The sequence below is a fragment of the Kogia breviceps genome, chromosome 15 (genome assembly GCF_026419965.1).
Source record: "Kogia breviceps isolate mKogBre1 chromosome 15, mKogBre1 haplotype 1, whole genome shotgun sequence".
NCBI lineage: Eukaryota > Metazoa > Chordata > Mammalia > Artiodactyla > Physeteridae > Kogia > Kogia breviceps.
Window position 1 is genome coordinate 58,034,573 of NC_081324.1, and position 22,073 is coordinate 58,056,645.

At 39.7% G+C, this 22,073-nt stretch overlaps 1 protein-coding gene across 2 annotated transcripts in view; it reads right to left on the reverse strand.

Moving 5' to 3' along the window:
* The window catches only part of L3MBTL4 (L3MBTL histone methyl-lysine binding protein 4), a 374,898-nt gene that overhangs the window by 250,320 nt on the left and 102,505 nt on the right, over positions 1-22,073 (reverse strand). For both annotated transcript variants that reach the window (XR_010836709.1, XM_059039839.2), the window contains exons 6-9: positions 5,353-5,457; positions 3,935-4,070; positions 2,124-2,215; positions 478-632 (exon numbers count right to left, since the gene is read on the reverse strand). Coding sequence is in view for 1 of the 2 variants with exons in the window: in XM_059039839.2 (XP_058895822.1) it covers positions 478-632; positions 2,124-2,215; positions 3,935-4,070; positions 5,353-5,457 (488 nt within the window). In the remaining variant the exon portion in view is untranslated. The remainder of the gene's footprint in view (positions 1-477; positions 633-2,123; positions 2,216-3,934; positions 4,071-5,352; positions 5,458-22,073) is intronic.

A 22,073-nucleotide genomic window follows, 5' to 3' on the forward strand; every position in this document is an offset into this window, starting at 1 on the left:
GAAAATCCTTTTAACTCATGCAATGTTAGTTTCATGGCATTGTGAGCATACATTTTCTCTGCTCTTCACAGGCTTTCAAATAATTCACTCCATTCTCCCTGAATCTTTCCTTTAAAAAATATGACAGTCTGAGTTCAACATTTTTCAGGAAAAAAGAATACTGCCAAGTTCTTAACTTCTTCTTTACAGAAATGCTTCCCTTACAAACTAGAAACAATATAGTGGACTGCCCTGAACTGGTCACATTATTTCACATGAGGCCTCATTAGGCAACCTCTCAGAGATGGAAAAAAAAACTTTCTCGGGTTCTTTAATTCAACAGTTCACGAGGAAAAGAAGGTAGTAACAAGTCAGCCACTAGATTCCTCATGTTCATTACTATAAGAACAGCAAGAACAGTGACAAGTTATGGAATGAACATAAATTCTTAACGGCAAACACGAACACACAAAAATACAACGCACATTGGTGTCTCACCAGTAATCGTAACTATCATCCCAATTGTCAAAATGCACTAGCAAGCGATCTCCAACAATATCTGCTACGGTTGCCACACACACCAAGGAAGGGTTCTTCCTGTCGACAGCCTCCAGCTTCATTCCAACCTGAAATTCCTTAGGCATTGGCCCGTTCTAACACGGGGAAAAGGTACAAAGAGAAACAGGACACCAAACAGGACTGAGCCACTATCAAAACTTCTGTCATGTTTAGCATCAGAAGAGTCTACAGGGTATCAACACTTACACTGCAGAATGAAACCAGCCAGTAAAAATATTCCAACAGACTGTTACCAAGTGTACATTCATAAAAAAGGAATCCCAGGAAACGAGCTTTTACTCTGTGCTTTTCTCTTTTGTTGTGCAGGTAGGTTTTATTTCCCCTTTCATCATCATTTTCCCTCTTCGGTTCATAGAATAATCTGTATTAATTTTAATAACTGTTTACTGAATACAGTAATATCAAATAATTTTCTCTGACCCCCGTAGGCTTTAGATGGGTGGTATATTTCCAAGTACCACTATTTGGAAAAGTTTTAAGCACTAAAAACTAAAAGTTTTAGCACTAAAATTACCACTTATACTTTGATCAAGTGTTGAAATTAGTGGCTTTCTCAACATTTAAGGAACACATGCGCTTATCCATAAATAAATCATAGTCGAAAAACAAATGTTTTTAGTACCTGTACATATTTTTTAGTATTAAAAATACTAAGGGCTATGATTTATAATAACATGACAATGATAAAGCCCCACTTTTCCTGTAGCTATAATTAGCCAGGCCTGGGATTTAGAAAATATACACACAATATCCAGGGACTAGAAGAGGGTTTTTTTTTTTTTTCCCCTACTTCTTTACTATCTATACTGGACCCTGATTTTTGGTTTCCTTTAGCACATTACTTTTTTTTAAAGCATTTTCACATTTCTCTAGCTCTCTTCCTTGATATGAGTCTATGAAACCTGTTGAACAGTTGGAGAACACTGATTCAAGAGCAGGACACTGAAGCCTGGGGAAGCAGGGCGGGGGGTGGGGACTGTCCTCAGGGAACACAGCCAGCAGGTGGTGGGGCCTCCCTGGCTCCAGGCTTCCCACCCCTCCGAGGTGTGTGGCCTCACCTGGGGCCCAGAGGAGGCGGGGCTGCAACTTTTTCTCCTCTCTCCTGAACATGTGTTAGGCTGCTGGGACACAGAGGGTGAGTGTGCGCCACCCAAATCCTCACACACCCTTCCAATCTATATGAACCATCACCTTCTTTTTCATTACACATAAATACAGCTGGATCAGGTACAGTCAAAGACCACCTGGCATATCAGCAGGTCTCAAAGTATCAAACTAAATTTAAACGACTAACTCACTAGAAGCAAAAAGAAACACCTTCTAAAAGGCATTTTAAATTTTAACCAGCTTTACATGTAAAGTTTTCTACTCTCTCCATCTAATTATTTAATTGTATGTTTAAAAGAAAAACAAATATGCCCATAGGAAACTGACACATTTAGTGAGAAAAGTCATAGGAAGCTAAGGATTCTTAAAAGATTAAAATACAACAGAATACATTGTGAATTTTAAGAAATTTAAGCTGAAGTAAAAATCTGATTTATACTATAGAAGAAAATACTTACAGAATTTCTGTTTCTGAATAATTTCTTGGGAGCATTTTGCAATTTGCAGGTCTTCAAGTAATCCATCCAAACAAATTTATCTTTTCTATAACCTAAAAAAAAATTACGGATTATTCAAAATACCCACAAGATGTAACCATGTGCATAATAAATGTACCAATACTATTCTTATTCAGTTTTCTGCCATGAATTCAATGTCCCTTAGCAGACACAAAAGATTTATATTAAAATCTCTAAACTGTTTCAGTGTTGTTTTAATGTATGGAATTCCAAACTGTTGAGTTTGATTTCCCACCATGCATGTCATTCCCTACAAAGTTTAAAACTCATTCAAATGTGGAATCAGTACCCTGGTGGCCTGACAGGAGTCTCATCTCCTGCGTCCCTCAGGCCTCTTGAAGAAGCCACGTCCCCGAGGCCAGCATGGGCCTGATGGTAAGCAGCCCCAGGGGAGCCAGACATTGCAGGGGCGACAGAACCGCCGCCCAGGCCACGTGGCAGCTCCAGCTTTCTGCCCTTGTCTTTAAGGACTTCCCAATAAAATGCCTGACCCTCCCGTCCATGTGCCCTAAAGCACCTGATGTGAGGCTGGCCCAAATAACCAGGCTCAGGAAATACTCAGATTGAGTGTCACACTCAGAATAGACGTCAAACTCCTTGCACATCCTTCAAGGCCGTGGCGACACCTCTCACTTATCTCCTCCCTCCTGGCCCTTGCCTCTCTGCTCCAGCGCTCCTGTGATTCCTGGTCTGCGCCACCCGCTGCTGGGCTCTGACACGTGCTCCTCCCCAGGGAGCCACCTGGCTGTCTCTGTCGTGCATCCGTCCAGGCATCTGTCAGACGTCACACCCCAGACCTGTCTCCACCTCACTTATTGCAAGGGCAGCCCTGAAACCCCACTCAGTGCTCCATGCCTGTCACCGCTAGACATGCACCTTTCTCTCTGTTTATCCTCCTCCTCCCCTCTGGATTGAAAGCCCCATGAAGACAGAGATGGTTTCCTTTATTCACTGCTCTGTCCCCAGGGCCTGTACACAGGAAGGGCTCCATGAACATCTACCACCCACGGGGTGAATGAGCCTGGGGCCTGTTCCAACCTCCCTGAAACCCAGCAATCTCAGGGGACCCTGCTGCCAGCCTCAGGGGTGGATCCCAGAGGACACCCTGAGCTGCTTCCTAAGAATAAAATGACTACACAGTGACTCCAGAAGTTGCCACGGTCAGCCAGGAGTCTAACACCCAAGCAGGAGACCTTATATACAAATTTGCTGGTCAAGGAAACAGGCCCACTGGCAGACAGCAAGCAAGTAAGAAAGGTTTCAGTCATGTCTGCCAGACCCAGTTCCTCTCCCACAAACAAAAGACAAAGATGAGATTTTTAATTCCCATCGAAAGAAAACAGTGAATTTTTCACTTTCATGGTTCCCTGTGCTCCATGATTTCTGCTTGAAACAAATGATATACAGTGAATCAAGTTTCCTCACTGTACAGCATCACTGATTAAGTGAAATATTTTATTTCAACTGTAATTTAAACATGAGTTTCTTCATTCCTTATAAACTTTAATAAACTTTATGTAAGATAAAATGCTCTCATGAGATTTTACTTCTGCCCTATGTACCTCAGAATATTTGAGCTAAACGGTCTTTGATGCTTTTCTTTAAAGACATTTATTTATTTCTAAGAGTGATATCCTTGCAGTCTTACTGCTTTTTGTGGATTAAACTTTTATTTTGAAGATGAATTCACACCAGGCTCTCTTGTTAGTATTTCATTAAAAAAAACTGACTGTCTTTTCCTCCTGACTTACCCTTAGGGATGTGTAATTCATGTTTGGTCTTTTCACACCACCCTACTGGATGAATGTCAGGGGAACCAGCATTAGTCCAAAAATCATAGCAGCTTAAATAACCGTCAAAATGAAGTCTTAGACGGTAACCACACACCTGCAAAATGGAATGTTTACAATCGTTCATTAAGAGTGATGCATTTGAAGTGTACACAAAATTAACAAAATATTCATTTATTCTGTCAACACCATCAATATATATGAACCAATCCTTACATCCAAATGTCTTATATTAAAGAACAAATTCATAGATGAATCTGGATAAGACAAATGCTGACAAACTAGACACTATCTTTCAAGTATCAAAAATTTTTCTGCAAAAAACTACTCTGGGCTTCCCTGGTGGTGCAGTGGTTGAGAGTCTGCCTACCGATGCAGGGGACACGGGTTCGTGCCCCGGTCCAGGAAGATCCCACATGCCGCGGAGCGGCTGGGCCCGTGAGCCATGGCCGCTGAGCCTGTGCGTCCGGAGCCTGTGCTCCGCCACGGGAGAGGCCACAACAGTGAGAGGCCAGCGTGCCGCAAAAAAAACAAAAAACGAAAAACTATCCTTTTACTCAGTCTAGGAATCTGAGGTCAATTTACATAACCATTAATCGACAAATTTGTTTATTTGTTCATTCAATACCTAGCAAATATTCCTTTCAGAAACCCCATCTCCTGCTGTCTGGCTTGGATTCATATCCCAAAACAGTGTAACCTAAAGTACACAGCAAAAACCAAAATGGGTATGACCTTACTTAACTCTAACATATTGATCCAGCATACTCAACAAAGAAAATAATAAAACAGTCTGAGAAACACATCTCCTAGACATGCTATACAAGTTCAATAACTATAATCAATCAGTAAATTAAATGAATAGGGTTTTCTATGTTTGATGTTATTCGAAATACTCAGGTCTTTTATCAATTTAATAACATAAAATGTTTAGTAAATATTATATTTTATAAGTCATTTACTTTATCAATGGCTCCTCACCCTAATTTTCATAAAATTCCTGTATTTATATAAATATATGATTCATAAGCATGTATTTTTTCATATACATTTCTCATTAGTTCAGATAAAACTTGAATAATTGTCTCTTTTATCAGACAAAAGCAACATTGTGGGATTCACTGATTTTCTCAACCTCAGGTGAAAACTATTTACCAATTAAATCAAGAGTAACCACTAGTAATGAGAAACTTATTAGAAAATTAATCTTCAGAGAAGGAAAAAATTTCATTAAAGAACGTACTTCACCCATCACTGAATAAAATAAATCCATAATGTACTTGGACTTGTTTATAACACAAAGTACTGAAATTCGTCATTCTCTAGAAAATTCTCTCCTGTCACTGCAATTAGCCCAAGACAATAACATCATTTCTTACCTCAGCTACAGAAAGCACACAAAACACAGATGGATGACGGGGGTCAATGCCTTCTAATCTCATTCCAACCTGAAAACCATTTTCACGCTCCGGAAAGGACTGGTCCTACAAAATTTCATGATATAATATTAATCACTGAAATATATTCACAGTTTGATATTAAAACACTTGGTGTCTCTGTGCACACAATCATACAAGTTTGGAAGCTCAATAATATAACAAAAGAAAGAAGCCCGCTCTTGGAGATTTTGCCCTCAGAGACGGCTTGATCAGTTGTACGTTCTTTGAAATAGTTCATCTGCCAAACTCGACGTCCTGTGAACTCCCTGTCTACTCCTTTTGCCCATTTTTGCTTAATGATCTGAAGGAGCTCTTCCTGTACTCTGGACACAATCCTTTGTCGATTATAATTGTTACTTACTCCCAATCTGTGACTTACTTGGCTTTTCACTTTGTTTATGATGACTGTGGAGAATTTTATTTTAAGGTACTAAAATATATCAGTTATTTCCTGTACAGTTGGCACATCTAGCCTATGAAATCCTTTGCAACACTGAAGTTACACAGATATTCTCCTACTGTTATTTTATTTTTTAACACCTTTATTGGAGTATAATTGCTTTACAATGGTGTGTTAGTTTCTGCTTTACAACAAAGTGAATCAGTCATTCATATACATATGTTCCCATATCTCTTCCCTCTTGCATCTCCCTCCCTCCCACCCTCCCTATCGCACCCCTCTAGGTGGTCACAAAGCACCAAGCTGATCTCCCTGTGCTATGCTGCTGCTTCCCACAAGCTACTGGTTTTCATTTGGTAGTGTATGTATGTACATGCCACTCTCTCACTTTGTCCCAGCTTACCCTTCCCCCTCCCCGTATCCTCAAGTCCATTCTCTAGTAGGTCTGCATCTTAATTCCCATCTTGCCCCTAGGTTCTTCTGACCATTTTTTTTCTTTTTTAGATTCCATATATATGTGTTAGCATATGGTATTTGTTTTTCTCAGAATTTCTGACTTACTTCACTCTGTATGACAGTCTCGAGGTCCATCCACCTCACTACAAATAACTCAGTTTCATTCCTTTATATGACTAAGTAATATTCCATTGTATATATGTGCCACATCTTCTTTATCCATTCATCTGTTGATGGACATTTAGGTTGCTTCCATGTCCTGGCTATGGTAAATAGAGCTGCAATGAACATTCTGGTACATGACTCTTTTTGAATTATGGTTTTCTCAGGGTATATGCCAAGAAGTGGGATTGCTGGGTCATATGGTAGTTCTATTTGTAGTTTTTTAAGGAACCTCCATACTGTTCTCCATAGTGGCTGTATCAATTTACATTCCCACCAACAGGGCAAGAGGGTTCCCTTTTCTCCACACCCTCTCCAGCATTTGTTTGTAGATTTTTCGATGATGGCCAATCTGACCAGTGTGAGATGATATTTCATTGTAGTTTTGATTTGCATTTCTCTGATGATTAATGATGTTGAGAATTCTTCCATGTGTTTGTTGGCAATCTGTATATCTTCTTTGGAGAAATGTCAATTTAGGTCTTCTGCCCATTTTTGGATTGGGTTGTTTGTTTTTTGGATATTGAGCCGCATGAGTTGCTTCTATGTTTTGGAGATTAATCCTTTGTCAGTTGCTTCATTTGCAAGTATTTTCTCCCATTCTGAGGGCTGTCTTTTCATCTTGTTTATGGTTTCCTTTGCTGTGCAAAACCTTTTAAGTTTAATTAGGTCCCATTTGTTTATTTTTGTTTTTACTACCATTTTTCTAGGAGGTGGGTCAAAAAGGATCTTGCTGTGATTTATGTCATAGAGTGTTCTACCTATGTTTTCCTCTAAGAGTTTGATGGAGCCTGGCCTTACATTTAGGTATTTAATTCATTTGGAGTTTATTTTTGTGTATGGTGTTAGGGAGTGTTCTAATTTCATTCTTTTACATGTAGCTGTCCAGTTTTCCCAGCACCATATATTGAAGAGGCTGTCTTTTCTCCACTGTATATTCTTGCCTCCTTTATCAAAGATAAGGTGACCATATGTACATGGGTTTACCTCTGGGCTGTCTATCCTGTTCCAATGATCTATATTTGTTTTTGTGCCAGTACCATACTGTCTTGATTACTGTAGCTTTGTAGTATAGTCTGAAGTCAGGGAGCCTGATTCCTCCAGCTCCGTTCCTCTGTCTCAAGATTGCTTTGGCTGTTCGGGGTCTTTTGTATTTCCATACAAATTGTGAATTTTTTTGTTCTAGTTCTGTGAAAAATGCCAGTGGTAGTTTGATAGGGATTGCATTGAATCTGTAGATTGCTTTGGGTACTAGAGTCATTTTCACAATGTTGATTCTTCCAATCCAAGAACATGGTATACCTCTCCATCTACTTTTATCATCTAATTTCTTTCATCAGTGTCTTATAATTTTCTGCATACAGTTCTTTTGTCTCCTTAGGTGGGTTTATTCCTATTTTATTCTTTTTATTGCAATGGTAAATGAGAGTGGTAAATGGTAAATGGTAAATTTCACTTTCAGATTTTTCATCATTAGTGTATACGGATGCAAGAGATTTCTGTGCATTAATTTTGTATCCTGCTACTTTACCAAATTCATTGATTAGCACTAGTAGTTTTCTGGTAGCATCGTAGGATTCTCTATGTATAGTATTATGTCATCTGCAAACAGTGACAGCTTTACTTCTTCTTTTCCCATTTGGATTCCTTTTATTTGTTTTTCTTCTCTGATTGCTGTGGCTAAAACTTCCAAAACTATGTTGAATAATAGTGGTGAGAGTGGACATCCTTGTCTTGTTCCTGATCTCAGAGGAAATGCTTTCAGTTTTTCACCATTGAAAACGATGTTGGCTGTGTGTTTGTCACATATGGCCTTTATTATGTCGAGGTAAGTTCCCTGTATGCCTACTTTCTGGAGGGTTTTTATCATAAATCAGTGTTGAATTTTGTCAAAAGCTTTTTCTGCATCTATTGAGATGATCATATGGTTTTTCTCCTTCAATTTGTTAATATGGTGTATCACACTGATTAATTTGCGTATATTGAAGAATCCTTGCATTCCTGGTATAAATCCCACTTGATCATGGTGTATGATCTTTGTTCATCAGTGATATTGGCCTGTAGTTTTCTTTCTTTGTGACATCTTTGTCTGGTTTGGGTATCAGGGTGATGGTGGCCTCATAGAATGAGTTTGGGAGTGTTCCTCCCTCGGCTATATTGTGGAAGCGTTTGACAAGGATAGGTGTTAGCTCTTCTCGAAATATTTGATAGAATTCTTTCGCCTGTGAAGCCATCTGATCCTAGGCTTTTTTTTGTTGGAAGATTTTTAATCACAGTCTCAATTTCAGTGCTTGTGATTGGTCTGTTCATATTTTCTATTTCTTCCTGGTTCAGTCTCGGAAGGTTGTGCTTTTCTAAGAATTTGTCTATTTCTTCTGGGTTGTCCATTTTATTGGCATATAGTTGCTTGCAGTAATCTCTCATGATCCTTTGCATTTCTGCAGTGTCAGTTGTTACATCTTTTTCATTCTAATTCTATTGATTTGAGTCTTCTCCCTATTTTTTCTTGATAAGTCTGGCTAATGGTTTATCAATTTTGTTTATCTTCTCAAAGAACCAGCTTTTAGTTTTATTGATCTTTGCTATCATTTCCTTCATTTCTTTTTCATTTATTTCTGATCTGATCTTTATGATTTCTTTCCTTCTGCTAACTTTGGCGTTATTTTGTTCTTCTCTCTCTAATTGCTTTAGGTGTAAGTTTAGGTTGTTTATTTGAGGTGTTTCTTGTTTCTTAAGGTGGATTGTGTTTCTATAAACTTCCCTCTTAGAACTACTTTTGCTGCATCCCATAGGATTTGGGTTGTTGTGTTTTCATTGTCATTTGTTTCTGGGTATTTTTTGATTTCCTCTTTGATTTCTTCAGTGATCTCTTGGTTATTAAGTAGTGTGTTGCTTAGCCTCCACGTGTTTGTATTTATTACAGAATTTTTTTCCTGTAATTGATATCTAGTCTCATAGCATTGTGGTCGGAAAAGATACTTGATATGATTTCAATTTTCTTAAATTTACCAAGGCTTGATTTGTGACTCAATATACGATCTATCCTGGAGAATGTTCTGTGAGCACTTGAGAATAATGTGTATTCTGTTGTTTTTGGATGGAATGTCCTATAAATATCAATTAAGTCCATCATGTTTAATGTATTATTTAAAGCTTGTGTTTCCTTATGTATTTTCATTTTGGATGATCTGTCCATTGGTGAAAGTGGGGTGTTAAAGTCCCCTACTATGATTGTGTTACTGTCGATTTTCCCTTTTATGGCTGTTAGTATTTGCCTTATGTATTGAGGTGCTCCTATGTTGGGTGCATAAGTATTTACAATTGTTGTATCTTCTTCTTGGATTGATCCCTTGATCATTATGTAGTGTCCTTCTTTGTCTCTTGTAAGAGTCTTTATTTTAAAGTCTATTTTGTCTGATATGAGAATTGCTACTCCAGCTTTCTTTTGATTTCCATTTGCATGGCATATCTTTTTCCATCCCCTCACTTTCAGTCTGTATGTGTCCTTAGGTCTGAAGTGGGTCTCTTGTAGACAGCATATATACAGGTCTTGTTTTTGTATCCATTCAGTCTGTGTCTTTTGGTTGGAGCATTTAATCCATTTACATTTAAGGTAATTATCAACATGTATGCTCCTACTACCATTGTCTTAATTGTTTGGGGTTTATTATTGTAGGTTTTTTCCTTCTTTTATGTTTCCTACCTAGAGAAGTTCCTTTAGCATTTGTTGTAAAGCTGGTTTGGTGGTGCTGAATTCTCTTAGCTTTTGCTTATCTATAAAGCTTTTAATTTATCCATCAAATCTGAATGAGATCCTTGCTGAGTACAGTAATCTTAGTTGTAGGTTTTTTCTCCTTCATCACTTTAAATATGTCCTGCCACTCCCTTCTGGCTTGCAGATTTTCTGCTGAAAGACCAGCTGTTAACCTTATGGGGATTTCCTTGTGTGTTATTTGTTGTTTTTCCCCTTCTGCTTTTAATATTTGTTCTTTGTATTTAATTTTTGATAGTTTGATTAATATGTGTCTTGGCGTGTTTCTCCTTGGATTTATCCTGTATGAGACTCTCTGTGCTTCCTGGACTTGATTAAGTATTTCCTTTCCCATATTAGGGAAGTTTTCCACTATAATCTCTTCAAATATTTTCTCAGTCCCTTTCTTTTTCTCTTCTTCTTCTGGGACACCTATAATTGGAACATTGGTGCATTTAATGTTGTCCCAGAGGTCTCTGAGACTGTCCTCAATTCTTTTCATTCTTTTTTCTTTATTCTGTTCTGCAGTAGTTATTTTCACTATTTAATCTTCCAGGTCACTTATCTGTCCTTCTGCCTCAGTTATTCTGCTATTGATCCCCTCTAGAGAATTTTTAATTTCACTTATTGTGTTGTTCATCAGTGTTTGCTCTTTAGTTCTTCTAGGTCCCTGTTAAACGTTTCTTGTATTTTCTCCATTCTATTTCCAAGATTTTGGATCATCTTTACTATCATTATTCTGAATTCTTTTTCAGGTAGACTGCCTATTTCCTCTTCATTTGTTAGGTGTAGTGGGTTTTTGTCTTGCTTCTTCATCTGCTGTGTGTTTCTCTGTCTTCTCATTTTGCTTAACTTACTGTGTTTGGGCTCTCCTTTTAGCAGGTTGCACGTTCATAGTTCCCGTTGTTTTTGGTGTCTGTCCCCAGTGGCTTAGGTTGGTTTAGTGGGTTGTGTAGGATTCCTGGTGGAGGGGACTAGTGCCTGTGTTTTGGTGGATGAGGCTGGACCTTGTCTTTCTCGTGGGCAGGTCCACGTCTGGTGGTGTGTTTTGGGATGTCTGTGGCCTTATTATGATTTTAGGCAGCCTCTGTGCTAACGGATGAGGTTGTGTTCCTGTCTTATTAGTTGTTTGGCAAAGGATGTCCTGCACTGTACCTTGCTGGTCGTTGAGTGGACCTGGGTCTTGGCATTGAGATGGAGATCTCTGGGAGATTTTTGCCATTTGATATTACGTGGAGCTGGGAGGTCTCCTGTGGAACAGTTTCCTGAACCTGGTTCTCCCACCTCAGTGGCACAGCCCTGATGCCTGGCTGGAGCACCAAGAGCCTGTCCTCCACACGGCTCAGAATAAAAGGGAGAATAAAAAAGAAAGAAAGAAAGAAAAGGATAAAATAAAGTAAAATAAACTAAAGTTATTAAAGTAAAAATTATTAAGAAAAAAATTTTTTTTTTTAAAAAACGTACAGACAGAACCCTAGGACAAATGGTAAAAGCAAAGCTATACAGACAAAATCACACACAGAAGTATACACATACACACTCACAAAAAGAGAAAAAGGGAAATGAATATATATATAATTGCTCCCAAAGTCCACCTCCTCAATTTGGGATGATTAGTTGTCTATTCAGGTATTCCACAGATGCAGGGCACATCAAGTTGATGGTGGAGATTTAATCCGCTGCCACTGAGGCTGCTGGGAGAAATTTCCCTTCCTCTTCTTTGTTCGCACAGCTCCCACGGTTCAGCTTTGGATTTGGACCTGCCTCTGCATGCGGGTTGCCTGAGAATGTCTGTTCTTCATTCAGACAGAATGAGGTTAAAGGAGCAGCTGATTTGGGGGCTCTGGCTTACTCAGGCCAGGGGGAGGGAGGGGTACTGAATGCGGGGTGAGCCTGCGGCGGCAGAGGCCAACGTAACGTTGCACCAGCCTGAGGTGTGCCGTGTGTTCTCCCGGGGGAGTTGTCCCTGGATCACAGGACCCCGGCAGTGGTGGGCTCCCGGGAGGGGAGGTGTGGATAGTGACCTGTGCTTGCACACAGGCTTCTTGGTGGCTGCAGCAGCAGCCTTAGCGTCTCATGCCTGTCTCTGGGGTCCGCACTGTTAGCCGCGGGTTACGCCCGTCTCTGGAGCTCCTTTAAGCGGCACTCTTAATCCCCTCTCCTCACGCACCAGGAAACAAAGAGGAAAGAAAAAGTCTCTTTTCTCTTCAGCAGCTCCAGACTTTTTCCCGGACTCCCTCCCGGCTAGCTGTGGCACACTAGCCCTCTTCAGGTTGTGTTCACGCAGCCAACTCCAGTCCTCTCCCTGGGATCCAGCGAAGCCAGAGCCTCAGCTCCCAGCCCCCACTCGTCCCGGTGGGTGAGCAGACAAGCCTCTCAGGCTGGTGAGTGCTGGTCGGCACCGATCCTCTGTGCAGGAATCTCTCCACTTTGCCCTCCGCACCCCTGTTGCTGTGCTCTCCTCCATGGCTCCAAAGCTCCCCACTCTGCCCCCGGCAGTCTCCACCCACGAAGGGCCTTCCTAATGTGTGGAAACCTTTCCTCCTTCACAGCTCCCCCCCACTGTTGCAGGTCCCATCCTTATTCTTTTGTCTCTGTTTATTCTTTTTTCTTTTGCCCTACCCAGCTACATGGGGAGTTTCTTGCCTTTTGGGAGGTCTGAGGTCTTCTGCCAGCGTCCAGTAGGTGTTCTGTAGGAGTTGTTACACATGTAGATGTATTTCTGATGTATTAGTGGGGAGGAAGGTGATCTCCACGTCTTACTCTTCCACCATTTTGAAGCTATTTCTCCTCCTAGTGTTATTTTAAAACTTTTGTTCTTCATATTTAAATCTACAATACAATTGGCATCGATTTTTTCTATGGAGTGAGGTAGGGCTCTATTTTTTCATATGGAAAACAAATTATTCAAAAAAATTTTTTTGAGTAGTCCATATTTTCACTGATCTGCAAAGTTTCCTCTATTATATCATGTTTCTACATGTCTGTGGGTATATTTCTGGCCTTTTAATCCTATTTATTGGCATATTTGCCTACATTACATTGTCTTAATTGCTTATAATGACTCTTTTTATCTGGAGAGCAATCTTTATCATGCTGAGTTTTCTAATTCAGGAACTTGTTCCCTTTCTATTTAATCTAATCATTTTCATTGTCCAAGATGTTTTTAAAATTTTCACATAAGACTTTGCACTATTTATTCCTGTGTACCTTTTATGCATACTGCTATTGTAAAAGGAATTTATTTCATAAAAGACTTTCTCATTCATTCCCATTTATCATTTTCTTCAATATTGGTCTTGTTTCCCATAGCCTTGCTGAATGATTAATAGCTTTGAGCAGACAGTTTTGAGAAGATTCAGCATTACTCGTTTATTTATTCTTAATTGAGAATAAACTTATAAGTATACTGATGGAAGATGATGATTAAAATCTAGTAGTATTAGATCTAGAGCTGCTTTTTAATCACTACTAATGATTGCTTAATATATGAATGCCTATTTTAGGGGTAATTTATTCTTTTGAGAAAAATCTTTTTGTTTGGAAATAATGTCAAACTTAAAGGAAAGTTCCAAGAACAAAATAGTACATAGAACATGTACAGCCTTGGCCTAGATTTATTTATTGTTAACATTCCACCTCATTTGCTTTATCATTTCTGTTTGCCCCCTCTCTCAAGTGTCTGTGTGTATACAGATACAGATGTATACATATACATGTACTATGATTTTTTAATCATTTGAGGGCTCTTTACCCCTAAATACTATTTTTTTTCCCTAAGAGCAGTCTATTTTCCCTAAAAATAAGAATGTTCTCTTACTCAACAACAGCTCATTTATCAATGTCTGTAAATTTGACATTATTCATTACTTTTAACTAATCTTCCACTCATATTACAATTTTTCCAATTTATCCAACAATGCACTTCATAATATTTTCCCTCCAGAATAGGATTCAGTTTAAGGGCAGATATTAAATTTAACTGACATGTCTGTTTAGTCTCCCTTAATCTGGAACATTTTCCATTTCCTTTCTTTATTTTTTATAATACTGACATTTTTAAAGAACACAGTGTTTTCCCTCCTGTAGTTTTTAAAATAGGAAGTTCCTCACTTTGGATTTGTCTGATGTTTCCCTGTGATTGGATTCAGGTTACGCACTGTTTTGCCAGCCTGCCATATGGGTGATGATGTGTTCTTCTAAGGACATCACATCTGGTCCATTGGTGATGTTAATTTTGATCACACAATTACAATATTCTGCAATTCCTTCACTATAGTTACATACAAAAACATATACATACATAAACATTTACACATATGTATACACATATATGTATATACATATATATAATAAATCTTAAGTTCAAACAGATACATCTAATTCAACCCATCCTCAGAGCACTCATTCTGTCTTTTTTGATCTATATTTGTATTTCTTCTCTAACAAGCTCAACACACTTAATCAGGTACTAAATCCTATAGTGTATGTACTGCAGTTTCAGAACTCTTTTACCCACACTACTATAATAAACAAACCTACAAAAAGAGTTCAGGATTTGTTTGTAATTTTCCCTTCCTGCTCTGCCATCTAAGAATGGGGTATACAAACACTGTGTTCATAAACTACTAGGATTCATTTTTTTTTCTCTCTTCAGTCCAATTATGGGATTCACCTGAAATATGGCTGAGTTCATTTGCTTCTGTTTTCTTTCACTTCTTAATGATTTATTTCAATTTTAATATGCAGAATATTAACATACTTCCAAAAGTTAAAGCTCTACAAAAAGGTACTCAGAGAAGTATATCTCCTTCCCATGTCCTACCCACCCCATTCTACCTCTTAAAGGTAACCCACCTCACTCTTTTCTGGTTTATCCTTCCCAGGTTTCTTCTTGCAAAAATAAGCAATTATGTTTATATTTCTTCTTATTTTTCCCTCCCTTCTTACACATAAGACAGCATATTATATAGGCTGTCTTGCATTGGCTTTGTTCACTTCCTAGTGTCCCCTGGAAACCACCCCATGTCAGGTCACAGCTACTGCCCACATTCTCTTTTAAGCTGCACTGTCCTCCACTGTGTGCATGTAACATAGTTTATTGAACCTTCTTCCACACTTGGGTACATGCTTTTTTTTTTTATAAAGACATGAAATTGTTTTAAAATCTTTATGAATTGGCTTATAAAATGTCATTAGAAACTTTCTTACATTCACAGCTCAAAACCCCAAAATTTGACAAAAACCAAAAATGAAATGGCAAGAATGAATGATTTCTCAGGAATACTTTATTTCTACAAAAGTAAATGTCATGTGTGTGTTTAACTCTCCCAGCCTTCTTCTCACTTCTGCTCTGTTTTCCAGCAGATTGTATTTAACAAGTTTTGTGTGACTACCTCCTGTTCACTGCTTTGAAATGTCTCAGTTAACTTCCAAAGCACCACATCCATACACATAGATACATACACATGCACACAACATGGGTAAGAAAAGCAAAGGGGAAGGAGAGACCGGGGGAGAGTATAATAATAAGGCTGAAAGGAAATTTAAGAAGCTACAGAAAATGAGAGAACACTTTTCATGTTTTAACAAAACTGAAAGATGTAAAATTGGGGATGGGGAGTAACTAGTATTATATCACATATGAATGACAAACGCAAGACACTGGCAATGAATCCAGCCAAGAGGTTGGGATGAGCAATGTCAGTCTTGTCAGCATTTCAAAATGGCTTCTCAGTTGAACATTTGGGAGCTTTTACGTAATGCTGCAAGGAACCTGTATGGCTCCAGCAGCCACAGCAGTCTTTGGGGGGTTTCAAACAAAAACCAAGACAGTCATTTTAACAATCCCAAAGGCAACATTTACTGAGAAATATCATTGCCTGTCTTCCATCTCTTGTCTGTATGATAGTTTATTCATGGCGGATCAAGATGTTTTTCCTTTCTAAAAATCTTGTATTTTATGAACATAATTGAGAGCTGTGCTTATAAAATTATATTTTATGATGAAGAAGGGAACTGGAAGCACACACTTAAAGCAAACAATAAGCCCATTAAATTCAGTCATAAAAAATCATAAGGTTTGGGGCTTCCCTGGTGGCGCAGTGGTTGAGAGTCCGCCTGCCGACGCAGGAGACACGGGTTCGTGCCCTGGTCCGGGAAGATCCCACATGCCGCGGAGCAACTAAGCTCGTGAGCCATGGCCGCTAGGCCTGCGTGTCCGGAGCCTGTGCTCCGCAACGGGAGAGGCCACAACAGTGAGAGGCCCGCATACCGCAAAAAAAAAAAAAAAATCCTAAGGTTTGTGGACCGGAAAACCACTTTTACAGCGAAATAAACTCAAGCCCAGAGAGGTTAAGAGACTTTCTCAAGGTCACACCAGTTTAGTGGCAGAGCATAAGTAAAGACATAAGTCTTCTGAAAGCCTGCCAACTGTTTGTTCCACTAAGGGGACAGAGTGGCAACACAACGCAAAAGAAAACCTGGCTTGAGGCCACAGAAGGCTTCAAGGACATTTCCAGGGAAGCGCCATGTGCTCCTGGGTACGGAAGTGAAGTTGTTCTGTCTCGTCATTTTCTGTTCTCCAAACAATTGCAAAATAATGCTTTCTAGTATAAAATTGATGAATTTTGTCACTAATGCTGGAGAAGAAGGATTATTCAAAGTTCCATACCTCATATCAAAAGTAGATACAAATGATATACTATTACTGAAAAATAAAATGAGTCAGAGCACTAGAAAAAAACAAAGAAAAACAAAACACCATGCCTAGAGAAAAGTAGACGGGCTACTGGCAAAAGTCCTTTATGAAATACAATCGTGTTCACGAAGGTGTGTGCCAGCAGGTCTTTGCTCCATGGGTAGACAAAGTCACCAGTGCACAGTGGGAACAACTCTTGGGCAGTTGGTAGATATGCCTGTTCATCACTGAGAACCCCACTGCAAGAATCCCACTGCAGAGGGATGATCCTGTGATGACAATTTCTGAGCCACTACACAGACTGCAGAAGGTCGGTGGCCACCAGCACCAGCAGAGCATCAGTGAAATACGTGCCCCACAGAAGAGCATCAGTGAAATACGTGCCCCACAGAAGAGCGCCTACAAGCTAAGTGGACGACGCCATTTGAATGTCGACAAGCATCCTACGTTATTCACAGGCAGGAGCTGGCAGCCAGCAATACTCCCCTGATCGTAATTCAATATTGAAAGAAATGGGAGAAACTGGGCATGGGATGGAATCGCAGCTACTGAGGCACAGGTTCTTAGAGAGCTTGCAAAGGGCCGGGCCAGGGCCACAGGGCGGTGGTTTCTCAGTCCCCACATGATGGCTGTCAGAGGGAAAGAGGTTCCTAGGAATTTTACATGCAGACGATAAAAACTAAATTTCTTATAACACCAAAGACCACTGCCATGAGTTCAGCGTCCTCGTTAAATGGTTTATCTCAGCAACATCTTCAAAACCTTAAATCATCTCAATGTGTACCTTCAGGGCTGAAATATCACAATTTTAAACGTGAAAGGTGAGCCATCAGGAAGTCTTATGTAGGCAAACTGTGATATAAACAGCTTGCCCACAGAGAATTTAGCTTTTTGTCAACACTTGACAATTTTCTTTCCTCAATGGGGGAAAAATCAATTATGTTATTGGTAGAGTAAAAAAAAAAAAAAAAAAAAAATTCAAATACTGCAGAAGGGAACGTGAGGAAAAACATTTTCCAGAGACAAACACAACCAAAGAGGAAGTTACAAAATGCATTTGCAGCTCTCTCTGAAGCAGAGAGACTCAACCTGCCAGGTTTTGAGCATGGTATGTATCAACATAGCATTTGATAAAACAAAATGAGTCTGGGTTCATGTTCTATCTGAATATCCAGGACAATCCACATGTATCTGAAGAACCACTAACACTTACTGTCACAGCCAAAAACCTAGGAATGGTTCGATGCAACTTTCTCACTAAACAGAAATGAAGAGGAAAGAATGACAAGGATGGTTACAGAGCTGAGCTACCCTTCATCGAGCCATATACAGGGGCCTTCTATGCTACAAGCCCTTGCACAGCACAGAAATGGGCCACACCCTGTTCTAAGCACTTTACAAACATTAACTCATTAAATCATCAAGAAAAACCCTATGAAGTAAGCATACATTTTCCAGATGATGAAACTGGGCCACAAGTGGTTATGTAATGTACCTGAGATCACAGTGTGTGTCTGTTTTTAACGGGCAGTTAGTCACTATGAGAGTCATTCTGAAAGGTTATAGGCAACACTAAAGACATCATAATTTTTAAGTTTTTATTTTATAGTGAAAACTTGGGATGAGCTTTTTTTAAATATTAAAAACTGGAGCTCTGAGTATGTGCTACATGACCAATAGATGATCCCCAGATGCCAAAAGTTTGAAAACAGTGCCATGTTGAATGCCAGACCCCATGTGCGGGAATTTACTATAGGATCAATCAGGAGAGTAAGGACACATGGCATCAGGACCCGTTGACTATCCATTTGGGGAGGAAAATGGAATTATACTCCCACCACAATAGCACAGATAAAAATAATTTTAGATGGAGTGAAATTAGACACAATACAACAGAAGTCAGTGCAGCTATCAAATAAAAGCAAGCCACAGACCCAGATCTGCTAAGGCAGCATGATGGCTATGAGGTACTGAAAACTATAAAGCAAGTAACAGACAAGGAACACACAACCATTTATACGGACATTATTCACATAACTACATAACTACATTATACAGATCTGGAGGGACATACATCACATTATTTTGAGTGGTTCACCTAGAGCGGGGAACTGACAGACAGAAAGCCTTTTATTTTTATACTCTTCTGTCTTGTTAGAATTTTTAATGGCATTGTAATTTTTTTTTTTTTTTTTTTTTTTTTTTTTTTTTGCGGTATGCGGGCCTCTCACTGTTGTGGCCTCTCCCATTGCGGAGCACAGGCTCCGGACGCGCAGGCCTAGTGGCCATGGCTCACGGGCTTAGTTGCTCCGCGGCATGTGGGATCTTCCCGGACCAGGGCACGAACCCGTGTCTCCTGCATCGGCAGGCGGATTCTCAACCGCTGCGCCACCAGGGAAGCCCTGTAATTTTTTTAAAAAGATCAATACACACACACCATCAAGTGATGAAGACACTAGGCAAATAGGCAGGACCCAGGTCACGAGAAGCTTTGTATGGTTTGTTAAGGACCTTTTAGTTTATCCTTAGTCAATGAAGTAGTAGCAAAAGCTTTTAGTCATTGGGAAGAAAAAAAAAAACATTATTACATTTTATTAAGATCTTGTTAGTGGCAATGTGGAGAATTAATTAGAAATGTAGTAAAATTGGAGGTAGAAAAGATGGGAAAGGAGGCTTTTAATATCTAGTAATAATTGAGAATTTGCCATGTACCATGCACAGCATCTAACTCAGTTCATTTAAGACTTAGCACCCCTGCATTGGGACTGTTACAATCCCCACGACACCTACAAGGAAAGAGAGGCTCAGAGAGGTTCACAAATTGCCCCATTGGCCCAGGCAGTCAGTAAAAACCTGGAATTGGAATACAAACCCTGGTCTGTGCTTACTCGCAAAGTGATATTGTATTTGGGAATGTTGCGACAGCCTGAACAATGGTGATGAGGCCCTCAACCAAACACAGAGCAAGAGCTGGGAGTGGGGATGGAGGCCAGACTCCGTTCTTAGCTGGGAGGTAAAATGGGCACCACCTGCTGACTGGCTGGATGCACAGGATGAGGAAGGTGGGGAATTTCAACTGACACCCAGGTTTCAGGCTGGAAAGAAATCTCCCTATTTTCCAAAATGTGATCATGTTTACTTTTATAAAGTTATCAGTATCTACTGAGACCTCCAAGGACTTCATGAACAGCTCATGAAAACTCTACCTCTGCACCTGTTTTTCAATTCCAACTTTCTGGTGCATTACTATAGCTTCTATGTTCTCCCTGGAATCTTGCAACGAATCTTTCATCCTAGAAGTATCTTCACCAAGAAATACTGCACATGATGAAAGGTTATGAAATGCCTTCCTTGCTTTTTCCTCAAGAAACTATGATTTTCACCTGAGCTAAGAGTGGAAATTACCAAGAATGTTAGAACCCCTTCTGACTCCCTCTTGTTTTAATCACGGAGAAAATGGAGAACTTGAAAAATACACACACAGCACACACTCACATACATATACACACACTGTTGTTTTGTACTCTTGTTCAATGTAGCTGTTTTTAATGGTGGAGAAGTGGGGTCCATGATGTATTCAAGGGTTCTGGAAACCTTCTGAATTTTATATAAAATTTTGTGCACAAGTCGATATAAGCACTTCTCTAAGGAGATTATCAATAGCTTACAATAGATGTTCAAAGGGGTCTAAGACCCCCCCACCCCCAAAAAAAGACCAAGAGCTGCATGGCTGTCCTTTATAGGAACCTGCCATTAATCAAGCCACAGACTAAATAACCGATTTAGGAAACTTCAATAAGCAGAACACAGAAGCTCATCATGAAAATACAGATGAGGCAGCAAGACCTGCTTCAGATTCTGCTTCTTCAAAGTGATGCCTATTTTTGCCACCTATTTGTTAGGCTAATGGAGAAAAATCATCCCCTACCTAATTAAACATAACTGGCTGCAAAGCTTCAGTTAAGATGGCAGTGAAGGATGGCTGATTGCGTATTTTTAAACTCTCATTTTAGAGACTACATCCTCGTTATTTTGAACGTTTTTCGTAGGTTAATTTTGAATCCCAAACTGCTATCAAGAACATACCAGGAGGATCCTACAAACAGAACACAGAATGCATGGCACAACAAAAGTGCACTTCAATAAGTTAGTAAATGGAATTCCTACTGTTTCTTTGTGAATCTATCCTACTGTAATCTCAGATGCAGAAACTCTCATTTCCCTGGAACCCACTGACCTATTGATAATAAGAAGCTTGGTGCGTGTGTGCGCGTGCACGTGTGTGTGTGTGTATGTGTGTGTGTGTGTGTGTGTGTGTGTCCAACGACCCTAACCTAACCACTGACTGAATTATAGTCCAAGAAACAGAAAGAAAGCACAGATCAGAGTGGGTGAAATATTGCTGAATTTAAGCAGCTTCAGTCTAACAAAGATCTTTATGAACAAAGAAAAAGAACCCACACAGTATAAAATAAAGAACTGCACAGAGAGAACTTTTAAAAATAACTCCTGAAGTTATCTGATAATTCACTGGCCGTCACTGAGTGGATTCCACAAATCCTCTGAGCCTAGGGTCTAAAACAATAAACCGATATATTTTTTTCCTGAATAACTAAACTCTCCCAGGGAAAAGAGATGAGGATGCTTCTAATATAAATTTCCTTTAACTGCAGGAAAAGAGCCGTGAAACGGTCCACCCTTGACTCTAAACGCCACTACTTTCTTCTTTTAATTTCCCTTCCCCTGAACATGACATTGGGCTCCCAGCTGGAAATGCAGATAAGCCGCCCTGACGGGGGCTTCAGGCCCCTCCCAAGAACAAAAAACTGCCTGATCTGTCTGGCTCCCCCGCTTCAGATCTGCTGAACTGCTTCACAGCCCGGGACCTTTGAGTCCCACCGTTTCAGAGGAGTGGATTCCAAGAGAAGGAAAAGGCTCTGACACCCGAGATCAGGATGCAGCTTCAGTTTTGCTCCATAACTGAGAGCTTTGGAGAATATGAGAAACGAACATGAATGGGAATTCGCTCTGTTCTTCAGAGTCCCAGCAAGCAATCGGCTTAAATGACTGCATGGTGTACGGCCACATTCTGGTCTGCAAACACACTTCTTTCCCTGCCCTCCATACGTGCCTTGTTTTAAACCCCAACCAAACATCTGAGTATAACTGTTTTCAAAACATGTTTGGTTTTT